Here is a 17,643-nt window from a genome sequence, read left to right as displayed (position 1 = left end):
TAGAAAATGCATTGAATGCTTCAGATTACAAGAACAAACACAGTTTTCTTATTCATGCAGGAATGGTAAGTGATTTGCATTGCCATGAATATTCACGAAAGAGAATCGCGATTTGATCGTTTATTGATACATCATTGGTGTTACATATTGTCAAGCTAATAGACAATGCTAGAGTACACATACAAACCAATCAAGTTGGCCAACGGCAACTGATGATTGTTCCCCGAACTTGGCTTCAGCGATTTTCCTTTGGCTGCTATTTGCAAGGGTTCCCCAAATTAGAAAACCAAACTGCCAATTAATGCAGAAGTAAGTGAAACTGTTAGGTTGTCATCAAGCTCGGTGCTTATGGGGAGCGATTCTACCAGTGCCGAGGCAAGAGACACAACCAAGAAACCCAAAGCCATGCCCCAACTTTCCTGAACATATCCAAAGCTGGAGAAATAGTACATGTACCTGTCACAGCATTACCAATTGTTAAGAAACATGCTAGATTCTGATATTCAATCGAGCTCTAAAAGAGCAGAAAAATAAGCCAGCAAAAGCTACCCAATAGATGTTAAAAAACCAGCAGATGCCATTGCAACACTACCGGCTATAGATTTGTTTCTGTTGTATGGAAGTTTCTGGGTACCAAACCGCCTACCAACAATGTCAGCTAAACCTGAAGCAATTACATATTAGAAGTTTGAGAGAAGTCCTGAGAGCTCTGCCGTGAGATCTAGTGTTTTATTAGAAAAGATAAAAGTCAACCTAAATCAAGACAACTGAATGGACAAACTGAATCAATTAGATGTACCATCTCCAGCACACAAATTGCATATAAGAGCAATTGCAATAGGGGAAGTTCTCCAATAGACTAGACAAGCCAAAGTTATTGTCGTGGCATAGTACAGTGGTCCCTTAAGAAGTTCCCTGATGCACAAGGCAAAGTAAAACATCATATTAATTTAGGTAATAAAAAAAATGGAAAGAACCAGAACAACAAAGTTTGATTTTAGTCTTGCTCAAGCATAGCCAGCTGCCTGCTTGTACAAAATTGTTTTCCACAAATGATATTGGAAAAACTAATGAGAGATTTCTTTTGGGAATGTTCTGGAGAAGGGAAATCACGTCATTTGGTAAGGTGGGTTGCATCAAACTGCTGCATTTGTACTCATTTTTATATTGTAATAACAGAAATTACTTTGTTTCTCTTAAAATGTCAAGCAGCTCGGTAACTTTACTGAAACGTAGCAATGAACTCTATAGGTGAGACCAAGTCCAAGAACAGACAGTCAAATGTGGGTTTATGGCAGGCACATTCAATATCGACATCTTTGAAGTAATAGGTCTTGCAAAATAACTACCTGTGGTCACCATATCTGCTCATTGATTTCACTGTTGCCTCATCTTTCCATATTCCTAGTCCCAATAGAAGCATTCGGAAGATATTGAGGCCAGGGGTAAGAGATGCAAAAAATGCTCCTTGAAGGCCAGAACTGCAATTGTTCTTAGTAGCTATTATCGAGCAGATGCATGAAAAAGGTATCAAAACGACTTCTTTAGTCAAGAGAGTACCTGAATAGTGGCCAGCAAAGCATGAACACTAGGCCAATGCTCACGTGGACAAGCTTTCTATTGAGTTTCTACAAAAGAAAAGTAACAGAATTTAGATGGGCAGGCTTCTAAGACAAGTTACGTTGAGAAGGTTATGATTGCCCACTTTGAATTATAGTAAAACGAACTTATAATGATTAAATTGAATCCATGTAAAGATTTTGCCCATCACAACACATATACTGAAGCAGAACCCACATTAGGATCACATTACCCTTCTCCTCTATTTGAACTGAAGAAGGCAAAAAAGCCAAGCAAAAGTCGTAAAGTAATAAATTTGCAAGAGCAAATCATAATTAGGTTCCAACATGATAATTTGAAAACATTGCAAGATATGTAGTATTATGTGCACGTTTATGCTTAGAGGTCCCTAATAAAGCTGAGAAGTTGATCAATGACATACTGCATCAGACAAAACTTAAAGCCCGATACAACTCCTGGATTGTAAGACGATCTAGTACATCCCATTTCTAAACAGATCACTCCCTTGTTTGGGGTATAATGATCCATAGCAGAAAAACAATATTTTAAAACTAGTTGCAATCATGCTACCAAAAGATGGTAAAATATAAGAAATCTGAAAGCATTTTCAGCATGGATAAATACCACAGAGGTACGGAACCCCAAACGCTAACTGATCACGTTTTTACAAGGTCATTCTCTAGTCTCAACTGTTAGAATGTGAGGAACATCCCAAAACCAATTGGCCATAGGCAGAGAGGCTCAAGATAATTTAAACTATCATCCAAGACAACAATCCCCGGCCGCGGGATCCTCACTCTCAACATTAGCTATTGCTTATACTAAATACATTCACTTTTGCTGCATGAGGCATGCTTTTGATACGTTTGTGACTGAAAGGTCACAAGGCGCAACGAAAAGGTTGCTCCTTTGTGATAAAAAAGTTACGGATTCGAGTCGTGGAAACGGCATCTCTGCAAAGCAAGGATAAGGTTGCGCCTGTATACGTTCCCCGACCCTTGCAAGGTGAGGAGCCTTATTTGCCTCCACGACCTCTTTGCAAAGCAAGGGTAAGGTTGTGTAAGATAAGACGTTCCTCCGACCCTCGCACAGCGGGGGAGCCTTCTTGGCTTGGCTCGCTCTTTTTTTGGGCATGCTGTTGATCCACACTCTTCGCATCAATGGCGGCTTTAGTGGAACAACCAAGTACACTTCTTTGATACTCAAACAGCCTCGTTTGGAAGTGATTAATCATTAGTGCACTAATTCAAAAGAGTTTTACAAATGTCAACTGTTAACCAATTTGTATAATCTCTTAGTTATAGTTCTTAATTGTCAGCAAAAGGATCAGTACTTTCCTACAAATCAATCAAAACCCACCAAAGCTAAGATCAAAAATTGCGTTCCCAAATATGAACCGTACAAACTACACATTATACGATAAAAGATGGGATTTTGACCTGGTCGAAGATCCCACGCTTGGCGGTTTCTTGCCACAACAGCAGGAAGAAAAGAGCAACGCCGCCGGCAATGAAGGCGGCGCAAGTGTCAGCAACCACTGGGTTTTCTGGAAGCATAGTGGCGGGAGTTGACGTCAGTTGGCGGCGGCGACTCCGAGGCTTGGAGATTGTTATTGTTGTGAGTGGAAATCTGAGTGACGGAGCGAGGAGAGATAGGGTGGAAGTGTCTGCAATTGAATTGGAAGGGAGAAGAAGAAGACCGAGTCTAGAGGTAGAAGACGATCTTGGTAGGTGGCCTAACTGGTAGAGGAAGGAACATGGCTTGCCTGTGCCTTTTATGGCTACTGGAACAAAGGCAAGGCAAGAGTGCATTTCTGCTCCTATGAAATGCTCTGATCTTTCCCTTCCCTCATTGGCACTTGCTTTATTTTAAGGTTTTTTTTTTGTCCAAATGGTTGTTGTGATAGAGTGATGTTATTCGTATCATATTTTTGTATTATATTTTCATACCATCTTAAGTGGCGTTGACGTGGATAGCCATATTATTTGGATTAATCATATTTTAAAATTTAATTCATTATTTAATAAACTAATAATTAAGAAAAACTAATTAATTAAACGATGATTGTGGTATACGAGGAGTTTTTCTCCTTTATTTCCTTGGGTTTTGCAAATTTTTCAAATGATGTGGTTGTCCACATCAGATGATACCTAAGATGGTATAGAAATGTGGTATAAAAACATGGTATGAATAGCGTTACACGTAATTACCATAACTTCTCACTTAGATCATTGAGATTTAATATTAATAAAAGTGGTTCCTAAATTTATTAACCATTAATTATTTTGGTCATTCTGTCAAAAAACAAAGTAAAGAGTCATGACAATCTCAAAAACCTTCTTTTAATAATAAATTTGTCTTTTGAAACATTAGTAGTTGTAAGATTATACAATCAACTCCTACAAACTAGTTAATTGATTTGTTATATTACATGATAGGAAAGTAATCAATAAAAATACTTACCCTATAATACTAATTGATATGAATATCTTCATACAATCTTTAACTTTCTCGGTTGAAAGCTTCACACAATCTTTGACTTTCTCAACGTTGTCCCTCAAGTTGGTGAGTGAATGTTGTGAGCACCCAGCTTGCCCAACAAAGAATGAAATCCCTTCTTTCAAAGAGCCTTAGTGAACATGTCGGCTAGTTGAGCAATAGATGGAACAAATCATGTTACAATCTTTCCTTCCATAATCTTATCATGAACAAAGTGGCAATCAATCGCAATTCCCAATGTCTTATACATTCATGAAATACTGGATTTGCTGCAATATGCAGATTGAAGAGCGACTTGATTATTGCAAAATAAGGTGGCTGGCCTTTTGTCTTGGATGTGTAGATCGTGAAAGATTTTGTAACCATGTGAGTTCACAACAAGCTTTGACAAAGGGTAAAGATACTATCTTCTGATGTTTTTCTTTTCCATGAGAAGCGAGTTTCCAAAGAAAACACAATAGTCAGTTATTGAGCGTCATGTAATAGGACAACCCATCCAATCTGAATCACATACATGCCTTCAATTGTAAAGACTTTTGAGATGGAAATATAATACCTTGACCTGAAGTACCTTTCAAATACTTTAAAATATGTAAGGCTACTTCGTAGGGAGGCTTTTGAGGAGATTGCATGAATCTACTTAATAAATGAAATGAACAAGGTAATATCCGGTCGTGTAATGGTAAGATAATCAAAGGGTCAACCAATCTTCAATACTTGGTTGGATCATCTAGTGCATCACCATCATCAGATGGTGATAGTATAAAGCCTTCCACAGTGTGCCAGAAAATTGAGTTTGATTTCATTTTTATAGGAATACAAATCTTATACAGGGTCAAAAGATTTGAGTTTATGAGAGTGATTCTAATTCTTGAGTTCAATATTTTGAATTTGTAGTTTGATTCATGTATAAATAGATGACCAATCGTTTGAGAGAGGAAAGAGACCACTCAATCATAATTTCGGGAAAAAGAAAAAGGAATTCACATCTACCAAAGTCATAGCGTTGTGGCAACATTGTTATAGGAATCAAGCTCAAGTTGTTTGGTTTCTATATATAATAATAAAATTCACCTAAATTATTGTGAAAGGCTTAAATACTTGTAAGTATTTTAGCTAAATTCTAAAATTTCACCATGTGTTCGATTATATGGTAGAATAATACTTATCTACTCAATAACGAGTGGGAACCCTACTCAAATTCTTTGTAAACAATTCACAAAATTTTGTGTTTACGATCGGAAAATGGCATATTATAAAACACTTCGTAAAGATTATTTTTATAAAAAAATCAATTAAAACTAAAATTATTTAGTCAATCGACTGTAGCAAATAGATCAATTTCCTTTAGTTAATCTATTTTGAACCGTCTATGTATTTACTCTAGTTGATTGACTAATCGACTTTAGTTTTAATTGATTTTTTTCGAGAATTTTTATGTAGTGATTATAACACAAATGATTTTTATGATAAGCACGAAACTTTATAATAGCTCGTTTGGAAGTATTTTAAAAATGATTGAAGATATTTTTAGTAAAAATATTTTTGAAACCAATTCTTAATAAAATACAAATGAATTCTGAAAAAATACTTAAAATACTTTATACAAAAGTATCATGCAGTAAGCATTTTAAGTGCTTTTAAACTTCAAAAATATTATCACTTAAAACGAGTTTAGTTATTTTAAAAATAAGAATTTCTAATGATTGAGAAGCCAAAGCGTTAAAAAGGCACCGAGTTTTCTTAATTCACACGTGGGAGTTGCGCGCCAGATTCCGCCGAGTAGACTGTCTTGGGACACGTCAGCAGGCGCAACGGTGAAAAATCAGAGGAGGTTTGGTTGTCAGTGTCACCCAGGACAGTGGTGGCCAAGGTTCGGCCATTGCAGGAGCACCTCACAAATCACAATCAATCCACAAATTCCCAAATTTTCATTAGGGTTTTCAATTGGATGATACCACTTAAAGCGCATGTCTTTCATATTCTTTACATTCCTCAGGAATTCGCTCTTGGAGTTCAGCTTTTCCAGCTGAAAATCGCCAAATCCTGTTTGGCTCCCGAGAAAATTCAGGGATGAGAGAAGGAAAGGTGAGGACTTCGAATCTCTGTTCTGGGTTTTCTCGAAACTTCAATTCCAGACAAGGGTAGGTTCTACTTCGCGGATATTTGACGTGGGTTGTACTTCGCAGAAATTTTCTTTTCTTTTCTTTTCCGCTTTCCTTGATTTTCTCGGCATCCAAACGGAGTGGAAACTGGGTTTTCTTAGTTGAGAAGTTTTGTGATTCGACTGAAGAAAATGGCCTCTGCCCAGGGGATTGTTTCGCTGACTCGGTTGTGTTTTGCGGTTAAACGGCAGCGTTTTATCGGTCGCCAGGGGTTCTCGGCTCAATCTTGGGCTAGGGTTTTTCCCATAATCTGCAAACATCAAAAACCCAACTTGGTCGTTGCGAAATCAAGCAAACTTCGAGACTTTAGGGTTTTCAATTCGGTTCAATTGGACCAGTTCCTGACCAGCGACGACGAGGACGAAATGGGTGAAGGTTTCTTCGAGGCAATTGAGGAATTGGAGCGAATGGCAAGAGAGCCGTCCGATGTTCTTGGGGAAATGAACGACCGGTTGTCGGCCAGAGAGTTGCAGCTTGTGTTGGTGTATTTTTCCCAGGAGGGGAGGGACTCATGGTGTGCCCTTGAGGTGTTTGAGTGGCTCCGAAAGGAGAATCGGGTCGATAAGGAGACGATGGAGCTCATGGTTTCCATAATGTGTAGTTGGGTCAAGAAATTGATTGAGGGGGAGCATGACATTGGGGATGTGGTGGACCTCCTTGTAGAATCGGACTGCGTGGGTTTGAAGCCGAGTTTTAGCATGATGGAGAAGGTCATTTCTTTGTATTGGGAGATGGGTGAGAAGGAAAAGGCGGTTTTGTTTGTGAAAGAGGTGTTGAAGCGTGGAATTATGTATTTGGAGGAAGATGATACGGATGGGCATAAGGGAGGGCCAACTGGCTATCTTGCTTGGAAGATGATGGTAAGTGTTTGTTTACTATTGTCCTCAATAATATGCTATTCAATTGCGAAATGCACCTGTGAATTTAGAAGCTTTTTCAATTTGAACTGCCCACATGCCATTGGTAGTGATAGAATTTTTGGGTTGTGGCTTTGGCTTTGACTTGAGTTTACATTGTCATGCTGAATTATTAGGATGGTGTGGCCATTTTTGATGAATTAAGTGGGTTCTCCAGTCATATAGCTAATTTTAATACTAGAGTATACACATTTTTTAATAATTATTGTTAGACTGGTCAGGTAGCAAAACATATATCAGTGGAAGGCAAAACTGTTAGCATTGGTTTGGGTTTGTATTCATCTGTCTTAACATATATATTAAAAAAACTTTTAAGACTTTCCGAAGTATATGATAATGAAACTATTGGATGTGTTTCTGCAGGTCGAGGGTAACTATAGGGACTCTGTGACATTTGTGATTCATCTAAGAGAATCAGGGTTGAAGCCAGAGGTCTACAGCTACCTCATTGCAATGACAGCTGTGGTTAAGGAGCTAAATGAACTTGCGAAAGCTTTACGCAAGTTGAAAGGTTTTGCAAGGGCCGGGCTGGTAGCTGAATTTGATACAGAAAATATTGGGCTTATTGAGAAGTATCAGTCGGATCTTATAGCTGATGGAGTACAACTGTCCAATTGGGTGATTGAGGAGGGAAGTTCGTCACTCCATGGGGTGGTTCACGAGAGGCTTCTGGCTATGTATATCTGCTCTGGACATGGACTTGAGGCTGAGAGGCAGTTGTGGGAAATGAAACTTGTTGGTAAAGAGGCGGATGCTGACCTTTATGACATTGTTTTAGCTATCTGTGCTTCCCAAAAGGAGGCTAATGCCATAGGACGGTTGCTTACTAGAACAGATGTTTCCAGCTCTCCGCGTAAAAAGAAAAGCCTATCGTGGTTTCTAAGAGGTTACATTAAAGGGGGACATTTTGACGATGCTGCAGAAACAGTAATAAAAATGCTTGATTTGGGTTTGCACCCGGAGTTTTTGGACAGGGCAGCTGTGCTGCAGGGACTACGGAAAAGGATCCAACAATCTGGCGGTGTAGATACTTACCTCAAACTTTGCAAGCGCCTCTCAGATAGCAATTTGATTGGGCCGTGCCTTCTATATCTGTTTATAAAGAAATATAAGCTCTGGATCATAAAAACGCTTTAAAGGTCATTGGCAACAACTTACGAGAATTCAAAATATAGTTTTGTTGGTAAATATTTTGTAGCACCGGAACCTAAATTCCGGGTGCTTTTTACGTGTTAATTTTGTATAGTTATGGGTTGGTGTGAGATTTGGCCGTGATTTGGGATGGCTGAATCGCAGAGGCAGGTTAACTGTGATGTCCGAAAGTTTCTCTCGGGGATCTTTCACTCGTGTATATGGTCGCTGCTGTAAACATAATTATGAAGCTACAACTCTATCTAATTAAGTAGCCGTCGTATAAATCCTACAGGTATGTTTCACCGGTTTCTTGTCTTGTTCTGCTTTTAGAATTTCAAATTTCTCATGCAGATGCATCTCTGCATCTTACTTACAGTAGCATCATGAAATTAAGTTATCGAATATGCGTTTCACACCTGTTTTGTAATTCGGATAGATGTCTACCAGTAAATGGAAGAGAAGTGTGTTTCTGTTAGAATTATATTCCTTTTGTTGCATTTGATCATCACCAAGTCAGTAGTATTTCATACATCTGTGCATATCCTGCCAGGATGATCCTCGCCGGATCCTCCAATCACATCCGTTCATCGTATATCGTGCGGTCAGAAATTATTGTAAATTTTTTTATTTAAAATTGAATATAAACAGTACCTGACAAAAACTGATCGTACAATGTATGATGAACGGATATGATTGGAGGATCTTCGGAATCCTTACAAAAAGGATCCAGCGAGGATCCTCTCTCCATATCTTGGGCCCAAAGTTCTAACCAAGACCATTTAAACTCCCCCAACAACTACTAATGTTGTTTGTAGCTATTCTGATTTCAACTAATCCTTTTGTTTTTGTTTTCGTTTTATTTAATGAAAGATTCCAACTCCTCGAACTTTATTATGCTTTGCTATTCAATCAATTGTTGGATTAGGGGAGGCCTTTTCTTTTGTTGTGTGGTGGGGTGGGTTTGGAGGGTGGGATTCTTAAGTTACATGTGACCGAGGAAATATAACCCCATCTCTACTCACCGATCACGTGATAAGTAAGATACACATAGGAATATATATTCTTGGCTGCACCAAAGTTTTCTTCCGTTGGCTATATATATAATTCAGAGTTTTCTTTCATTGGAGCCGGCATTTTTTTAATATTATTTCCTTTTTTTTGTCCTTTCTCTAATTATTGACTTTAATTATATATTAAGAAATTGCAACAAGTCATATTAGTGAGTGGGTGCAATTTCTTCACGTGTAAATTATGTGATGTGATGGATTATGAAATTTATAATTGTATCTGCTTTTTGTGATGGCGCTGAATGCTGATGTGGGCTTCTCTGTTCATGCTGTCTGAAAGATGTCTGCTGCATTTGTCCCCTTCTTTTTTCTTTGAGCCACACATCTGCTTCTTAAGCTAATCTGAATTCATATATAGGAGATTGGAGGAGCCATCTTATTTGACCTTTTCTTGCATAATTTGCATTGAACCTGTGAAAAAACATGACCCCAAAAGTACTGTTGAATACAGACCACGTATCTTGTCGATTTGCACTCACAATCATATAGGCAACTATGCGATCGAAGCATACGAAGTACTAATAATATGAACATGTTGATAGTCGATAACTTATCATCATAGGGTGGTCGGATAAATCAATTTGATTAGGCGGCTTGATCTAAGATTCTCTCATGTTATACGCGTAAGCTATGAGGATTTTATAAACATTTACCTAAAAGAGTTGTGCTAAAGCGCTTTCCTTCTGATCCGACGAGGATCCTTTTCTTGGGATCCTAGTGATCCTGTAATCGTGATCGTTCATCGTACATCATACGGTCAGAAATCATTTCAAAATTTAAAATTTAAAATGAATAGTATCTAAAGAAAACTGACCGCACGATATACAATGAACAATCACGATCATGAAATCTTTAGGATCCTCAGAAAAATGATCCAACGAGGATCCTTTTCCCAAGAAATGGTATCCATGAAACCGTTTCATATGATATGGGCAAGCATCCTTGCATGTTTGCACACTTGAATCACTTGCAGAAGGTGGTGCAAAATTAGTCTGCTCTGTAAGAACCAGTGAGAAACAAAGGGTTTCAGAACACTCACATGGTCTTTTAGACCAACTTCACAGGCACGTGGTCGTTTTTTGGCTCTTTTCTATACACTGTTTGTGATCTGATTGGTCTATTATTATTCACTTTTTGAACTTTTTGAGGTATGCAGTAGCATGGAAGTGATGATCATGACATAACTTCTTCATTTCGATCTTGATAATGAAAATGTGAGAAGTAGTATCTGAATTTGTATATCATAGATCATTTTAATCCTACCGTGAAAATCTATCAATAATATTTATTAAGTGGAGCAGTTAGTTTGATAAAAATATTTTTAAAAAGGTAATCAAGTGACAATTTAATGAAAGTAGTGGCATATTTATCATGAAAATACCAAAATGTTTTATAGTAGACAAACTTATGGACTACTTATGTTGATTTTCATTGTTAATGATTAAAGTGAGGACTTATGTCAATTTCAGAAAATATTTTGACAAGAACCCAATATGAAATAATAGTAATGTTATTATTAATATGCTCTTTTGCTTTGTTATTTTTTTGATCAAGATAAGCATGCAAGTTGTAGAGATGTGCTAGACAGAGATGCTCACCAACTACCAATAATTTTTTGCAATTCAATATTTAAAGGTATATAAGCTAGTGGTGGCAGGAGAAATACCACATAGATGTAACCCTAAGTTTAAATTATGATTTTTATCAAAAGCGGGAAAATGAGTGTTCTTAGATCTAATCTCCTAATCCCATTATTAATTTGGTCTTTGAGTTTCCTGTATTATTATTTATTTATAATGATAGTTAATTGATAATTAGCTCCTTATTTTGATTATTCATGCATATTTTGGTACTTAAAAATGGCAATGCAAAATCTAGAGTTGAGATATTTGATTGGGTGGTGCCTAATGTATGGTCATTAAAAACCAATTGGTTGGACCATGCATGACCATGATGTACACATTTTAACCACTAATTGAAACAACCACAAGATTAAAGCTCAACTTGTACGATTTTTTTTTCCAGCATTAACTACTTCTTTGTCTAGTGTAGTTTATGCCTCGACATTAAAAGTGTAACATCCCACATCGTCTAAGGGAGTGGATCTTGTAAGCCTTATATGTATATTCCTATCTTTACCTAACACAAGGCCTTTTGGGAGCTCAATGGCTTCGGATTCCGTAGGAACTCCGAAGTTAAGTGAGTTCGCAGGAGAGCAATCCCAAGATGGGTGACCCACTGGAAAGTTCTCGTGTGAGTTCTCAGAAACAAATCGTGAGGGCATGGTCGGGGCTCAAAGTGGACAATATCGTGCTACGGTGGAGTCGAGCCCAGGATGTGATGAGGGCCCGGGCGGGGATGTGACAAAAAGAGGTTCAAAATTTGAATAATTCTAGTTGGCTAATTGATCAGAAGCAAAGAACATCGGATGATAGAACAATAGTACTTAACGTAATCAAGTTTAGTAAGGTAACTAATGTTTTGGTTACATGTAAGGTGACTAATTTAGTTCACATGGTAGTGGAAAAAAAAAGTTGCCTATCCTTAAGCTGATAAGGAAAATAAAAGAGGTTGTATTCAATTGGGGTTTTGAGGGATTTTAGTGGATTTTATAAATCTATGAATTTTGACAGGTAATGAGGGAGGGTGTATTTAGTTGAGATCTTGAGAGATTTAAATTTCTTAACAAATTTAGGGGTGTTCAATCAGAATTTTAAGTGATTATCTGAAATTCAAAGTGTATTCAATCAGGATTTTAAGACAGTTTATTAAAATCCTTAGAAATTCAGGTTATTCAATTAGCATTTTAAATAAGTTTATAATATTTCAAGTCTATTAAGAATTGATTTTAATGAATTTTAAAAAGTTTGAGGAATTCAAGAGAATTAGAGAGATTTCGTAATGTATTTTAAACATTTACAAATCTCACTTCTCTCTGAGATTTCAACAGAATTGAATCAAAATTTTTTTACATAGAATCTCTACAAATCAATTAAACTTCATCAAATCCATGGATTTATGAAGGGAGCAAAAGTGCTCCCTCCCTAAATCTTAGTGTATGCTTACTATGCACCTAATCATCTATCATGTGTCCTTTCACTTAACCTTGGTTTTTTTTTTTTTTTTTTTTTTTTTTTAAATTGAAAAGGTAACATATTTATGTGAAAGTTAATTAGAGTTAGTTGAAATGACACATGACAAATGATTAGATGTATAATGAGTATACACGATTATTATGGTGGTGAGTAAAAATGCTCCCTTTTATGAATCATGTAAAACTCCTCAAAATCCCAATTGAATACACCATTTTGATTCAATTCTCTTGAAATATTAGGAAAAGATGTGAGATTTGTAAATGCTTAAAATACATTATGAAATCTTAGAAATTCCCTTATAATAACTTACAATTTTTGATTGAATAACATTTTGAATTTCAAAAAATAACTTACAATTCTAATTAAATATATTTTGAATTTAAAAAAATAACTTACAATTCTAATTAAATACCACTAAATTTATTAAAAAAATTAAAATATCTCAAAATGCGATTGAATACACTTCATAAATGTTGTATATTAAAAGGATCCATTTGGTGTGATGTGACTCATCAACTTTTCTTCTCTAAGTCACATTTGTTTACAAGCTCACTCCATGCCAAATGACCTTTACTTAGAATTCAATTTCTCCTTAATCAACATTTTATAGTTAATTAATTACTAATTAAGCTTACAATAAGCTAATGTAGAAAACTAACCAGTTGACCAACTTCATCACTTGGGAAAGGCTAATTTTCCCACTTGAAAAGCCACATGTCACTATTCTAGTGGTTGACAATGGTGGGTGCTGCTGAACTGACTCCGATGTGCAGAAAAAAACTCCTTTGCTTCGAAGTTAGCCACCTAAACAACAAAAACTTTCCGGTTAACCAAAACCCCTTCGAGAGCAGTGCGAGAAAGACAGAGTTTTTAGAGAGAGAAAGAGGAGATAGAGCACATAAAGAGCACAACCCATGAAAGAAAAGAGAAAACCCAGAAGCAGAAACCATTTTCCTCCATTTATTTTCTTGGGAAACAAACACCACCTTGGCCTATAGCCTGCTTCACCACCTCTCCCTCTCCGGAGCTAAAAACCGAAAACTCAAATATTATCCTCTGTTGGTGCAAAAGCTCAGAACTTTACAAGTCTTATTCTCTGTTTGTTTTTGTTCATATATATATATATATATGCAGAAGATTTATTGCCATTTAGATATGCGACGTCTGAAATTTTTAGACCGGTTCACAAGCACACAAGTCCATGCTGTAAATCCCATAGAACCCTCGAATGGCAAATCTTATGGCGGTGTTTCGAGAGCTAAGTTTAATTCCCATCTGATTAAGTCTTTTGGGTCGAACTCAAAGCCCAAAAAGTCGAGCTCAATCTCTGTGGCTGAAGCTCTTCTGCTTCCCTATGGAGTCCCAGCTACTGACCTCCTTGAACCCTCCATAGACCCCCACCTTAAGCCATCTGATTTCGTCGAAAACTTGGCTGACTTGTATCGCCGGTTGGAGGGGTGTTCCTCTCATTCTGAGAGGTCATTGTTGTGTGTTCAGCAGTACTCTCTGTTGGGTGGGCTTGGTGATCCCAAGCTGCTTCGCCGGTGTCTCCGAGCTGCTCGACAGAATGCTGCTGATGTAAATGATAAGGTTGTGCTCTCGGCGTGGTTGAGGTTCGAGAGGAGGGAGGATGAGCTTGTGGGAATGGCTGCTTTGGATTGTGGTGGGCAAGTTCTTGAGTGTCCTAAGGTTGCGTTGGTAAGTGGGGTTGATCCGAATTTGGTTTCGGGTCATTGTCAATATGGGGAAGACGCTGCAAAAGCTGTTAGCGTGCCATTTTTTGAGGGCAGTGAGTGGGTGGGTTTGGATGAGGAGGAAGGTGATGTTTCATTTTGTATAGGAGATGAAGAAATTTATTGTAGAAGGTGTAAAATTGCGTCACTTTCTAGCCCTTTGGAGGCTATGTTGTATGGATGTTTTAAAGAATCGAAAAAGGGTAGGATTGATCTTTCGGAAAATGGGATATCTGTAAAGGGAATGAGAGCTGTGGAAGTGTATAGTAGGACCAGGAGGTTAGACTTGTTCAGTCCCGAGATTGTTGTTGAGTTACTTTCGTTTGCGAATGGGTTCTGTTGTGAGGAGATGAAGTCTGCTTGTGATGCTTATTTAGCTTCACTGGTTGATAATGTCGATGATGCGTTACTTCTTCTTGAATACGGTTTGGAGGAGATGGCATATCTTCTTGTAGCTGCCTGCTTGCAGGTGCTGCTGAGAGAGCTCCCAAATTCTCTGCATAATCCAAAGGCGATGAAATTTCTTTGTAGCTCCAAGGTTAGGGAGAGATTGGCCATGGCAGGGTATGGTTTCTTATTGTATTATTTTTTAAGCCATGTGGCAATGGAGGAAAGTATGGTGTCAAACACAACTGTAATGTTATTAGAGAGGTTGGAAGAATGTGCAACACAGCGGTGGCAGAAGACGCTTGTGTTGCATCAGTTGGGTTGTGTTCTGCTCGAAAGAAGACAGTACAAGGATGCACAGTTTCGCTTTCTGGCTGCGGCTGAGGCAGGTCATGTTTATTCTGTGGCTGGTGTTGCAAGGACGAAGTACAAACAGGGGCAACGGTATTCGGCGTACAAGTTGGTGAGCTCTATTATCAATGAGTATAAACCAGCGGGGTGGATGTACCAGGAGCGTGCCCTCTACAATATTGGGAAAGAGAAGATTTTGGATTTGAGCACTGCCACTGAATTAGATCCCACTCTTTCATTTCCATATAAATATAGAGCCGTTGCAAATTTTGGGGAGAAGCAAATTAGAGCAGCTATTTTGGAGATTGACAAAGTTGTTAGGTTCAAGTTGTCGCCCGACTGCATTGAATTGCGGGCTTGGTTCTTCATTGCACTTGAAGATTATGAAAGTGCTCTTAGAGATGTTCGTGTTTTATTAACTTTAGAACCCAATTACATGATGTTTCATGGAAAAGTTAGCGGGGATTACTTGGTGGAGCTCCTCAGCCTTCGGGTTAAGCAATTGAGTGAAGCTGAGTGCTGGATGCAACTATATGATCAATGGTCGTCTGTTGATGACATTGGATCTCTGGCCATCATACATCAGATGTTGGGACATAACCCTCGAAAAAGCCTCCTGCAGTTTCGTCAATCTTTACTCCTTTTACGGTATGTTTTTTCTGATCGTAGCTATCATCTTCTGTGTTATCCAGCTATAATCTTTGTGTATTATACTTACTGTTATATTGTGCTTATAAAATGTCATCACATAGTCATGATGTTTGGATTATTTGAGGGCCGAATTTGATTGAAATGTTCGATATCTGTAGACTTAGCAATTTTTTCTTATGATATGATATAAAACCTACCGCAGATTTGAATCACTTCACATCAAAATGCAGTTGGATTAATGAAATCATACATGCTGATTTATCAATATTCAATAATAAGCGAATGTGCAGGCAATGTAGAACTTTGATTTCACCCACGAAAGCTTCCTAACTTATGAACTTTATTAGGTTAAATTGTCAGAAGGCTGCAATGCGCAGTTTGCGGTTGGCAAGAAATAATTCTGGCTCTGAGCATGAGAGGCTGGTTTATGAAGGGTGGATTTTATATGACACTGGGAATCGTGAAGAAGCTCTTGCAAAGGCGGAAAAGTCCATACACATTCAGAGGTCATTTGAAGCTTTTTTCCTTAAAGCGTATGCACTGGCAGATGCTAGCTTGGACTCTGAAGCATCATCTCATGTTATTCAACTGCTGGAGGAAGCTCTCAGGTGTCGTTCAGATGGCCTTCGTAAAGGACAAGTGAGCATTCTTTCATTATGCTTGCATTGTTCATCATTCTACATTCACATTCTTGTTTGATAGTGTATTCTGATAGAATATTACGCTTGCATTCTTTGTTGTTGTACCGTCACATTCTTGTTTGATAAGTTATTCTGAATATTTTCAGGCCCTAAATAACTTGGGGAGTATATATGTGGATTGTGGTAAGCTGGACAAGGCTGCGGACTGCTACAAGAGTGCTCTTGACATCAAGCATACAAGAGCTCATCAGGGGTTGGCGCGTGTTTATCATCTTAAGAATCAAAGGAAAGCTGCATATGATGAGATAACCAAGCTCATAGAGAAGGCACAAAGTAATGCATCAGCATACGAGAAACGGTCAGAGTACAGTGATCCCGAGATGGCAAAGAATGATCTCAATATGGCATCACAATTGGATCCATTAAGGACATACCCGTACAGATACAGGGCAGCAGGTAACCATTCTGACCCCTTTTATTTCCCAATTTTCCAAAGAAGTGTGGTTAAGAATCCAAATTCCAATTGTAAAACACACATCTATCACTCATCTAGCACTCGCATTCCCAAGAACACAAACTTTTCATTTTGTTTTAGGCTTGCTAATGGTCCCCAACTAGTAGGAAGAGTTTTTCACTTGTGAAACCGAAAAACATTGTCTAATATATGGAATCCCATGTCAACAGTGCTGATGGATGAACAAAGAGAGACCGAAGCTATAGAAGAGCTTACAAGGGCCATATCTTTCAAGCCTGACTTGCAAATGCTTCATCTTCGAGCTGCATTTTATGAGTCCATCGGAGATTTAAGCTCTGCTCTCCGAGATTGTCAAGCAGCTCTCTGCATGAACCCCAACCACACAGACACTATCGAATTGTATAATCGAGCCAGGGACTGAGATGCTATTTAGCGTGTTTATATGCTGCTCATGACTCCAGTGTGTGGGAGACTTCATCTTTAGTGTTGAAGAGGTAAAATTACGGGGGCTTCATTGTTCGGAAAGTCTCCCAGAAACCATAATCTTGAAGTTGTTCAGCTGCAAACCCGCCCGGCCACAAGAAGGTATTGGTTCAATGGAAAAAGATCGCCAGTGTAATGCTTTGTATATATGGCATTTTCGATAGATTGCGATGAAACTTGAACTGCAAGCCGCAAGCAGCCTTCTTGACCACTCTAGTTGGAGATGGTTATGCAAGAAAGAATCACATAGGAGCACAGGTTGAAGATTAGCATTCCATTGTCCAACTTTTAATTTTATTTTTAAAATTCTCAATCATATTACCTTGAGAATTGTTTGATGTCAATCGATGAGAAAACGGATTTCCGATACAATCCCATTGTACATTAGCAAAGTTGAGGACATCTATTTATCTCAATTCTTGAAACATACTTGAGATTTTCCTTTCTTTTGTATCTGTTTAATT

The 17,643-nt window shown here is 38.0% G+C and overlaps 3 protein-coding genes across 3 annotated transcripts; 2 read left to right on the top strand and 1 right to left on the bottom strand.

Moving 5' to 3' along the window:
* Positions 1-25: 25 nt before the first annotated feature.
* Positions 26-3,472, bottom strand: FOLK (Phosphatidate cytidylyltransferase family protein). Its single transcript, XM_068482388.2, has 6 exons — positions 3,021-3,472; positions 1,561-1,628; positions 1,350-1,481; positions 800-915; positions 550-664; positions 26-456 (listed from the first exon to the last, which is right to left on the bottom strand). Exons 1-6 carry the CDS (start codon positions 3,390-3,392, stop codon positions 279-281), a joined length of 981 nt encoding a protein of 326 aa, XP_068338489.2. The 5' UTR covers positions 3,393-3,472; the 3' UTR covers positions 26-278.
* A 2,360-nt stretch (positions 3,473-5,832) lies between these two features.
* On the top strand, positions 5,833-8,604 carry LOC137741716 (pentatricopeptide repeat-containing protein At2g30100, chloroplastic). The gene is made up of 2 exons (XM_068481424.2): positions 5,833-7,105; positions 7,526-8,604. Exons 1-2 carry the CDS (start codon positions 6,377-6,379, stop codon positions 8,297-8,299), a joined length of 1,503 nt encoding a protein of 500 aa, XP_068337525.2. The 5' UTR covers positions 5,833-6,376; the 3' UTR covers positions 8,300-8,604.
* Positions 8,605-13,590: 4,986 nt separating this feature from the next.
* On the top strand, positions 13,591-17,595 carry EOL2 (ETO1-like 2). The gene is made up of 4 exons (XM_068481422.2): positions 13,591-15,577; positions 15,928-16,219; positions 16,368-16,677; positions 16,906-17,595. Exons 1-4 carry the CDS (start codon positions 13,614-13,616, stop codon positions 17,115-17,117), a joined length of 2,778 nt encoding a protein of 925 aa, XP_068337523.2. The 5' UTR covers positions 13,591-13,613; the 3' UTR covers positions 17,118-17,595.
* Positions 17,596-17,643: the final 48 nt, after the last annotated feature.

This window comes from Pyrus communis, chromosome 11, assembly GCF_041283825.1.
Source record: "Pyrus communis isolate YQ-2024b chromosome 11, ASM4128382v1, whole genome shotgun sequence".
In the NCBI taxonomy this organism is placed as follows: domain Eukaryota; kingdom Viridiplantae; phylum Streptophyta; class Magnoliopsida; order Rosales; family Rosaceae; genus Pyrus; species Pyrus communis.
Note: the sequence above shows the minus strand (reverse complement) of the source record. Positions and strands in the feature narration are given on the sequence as shown.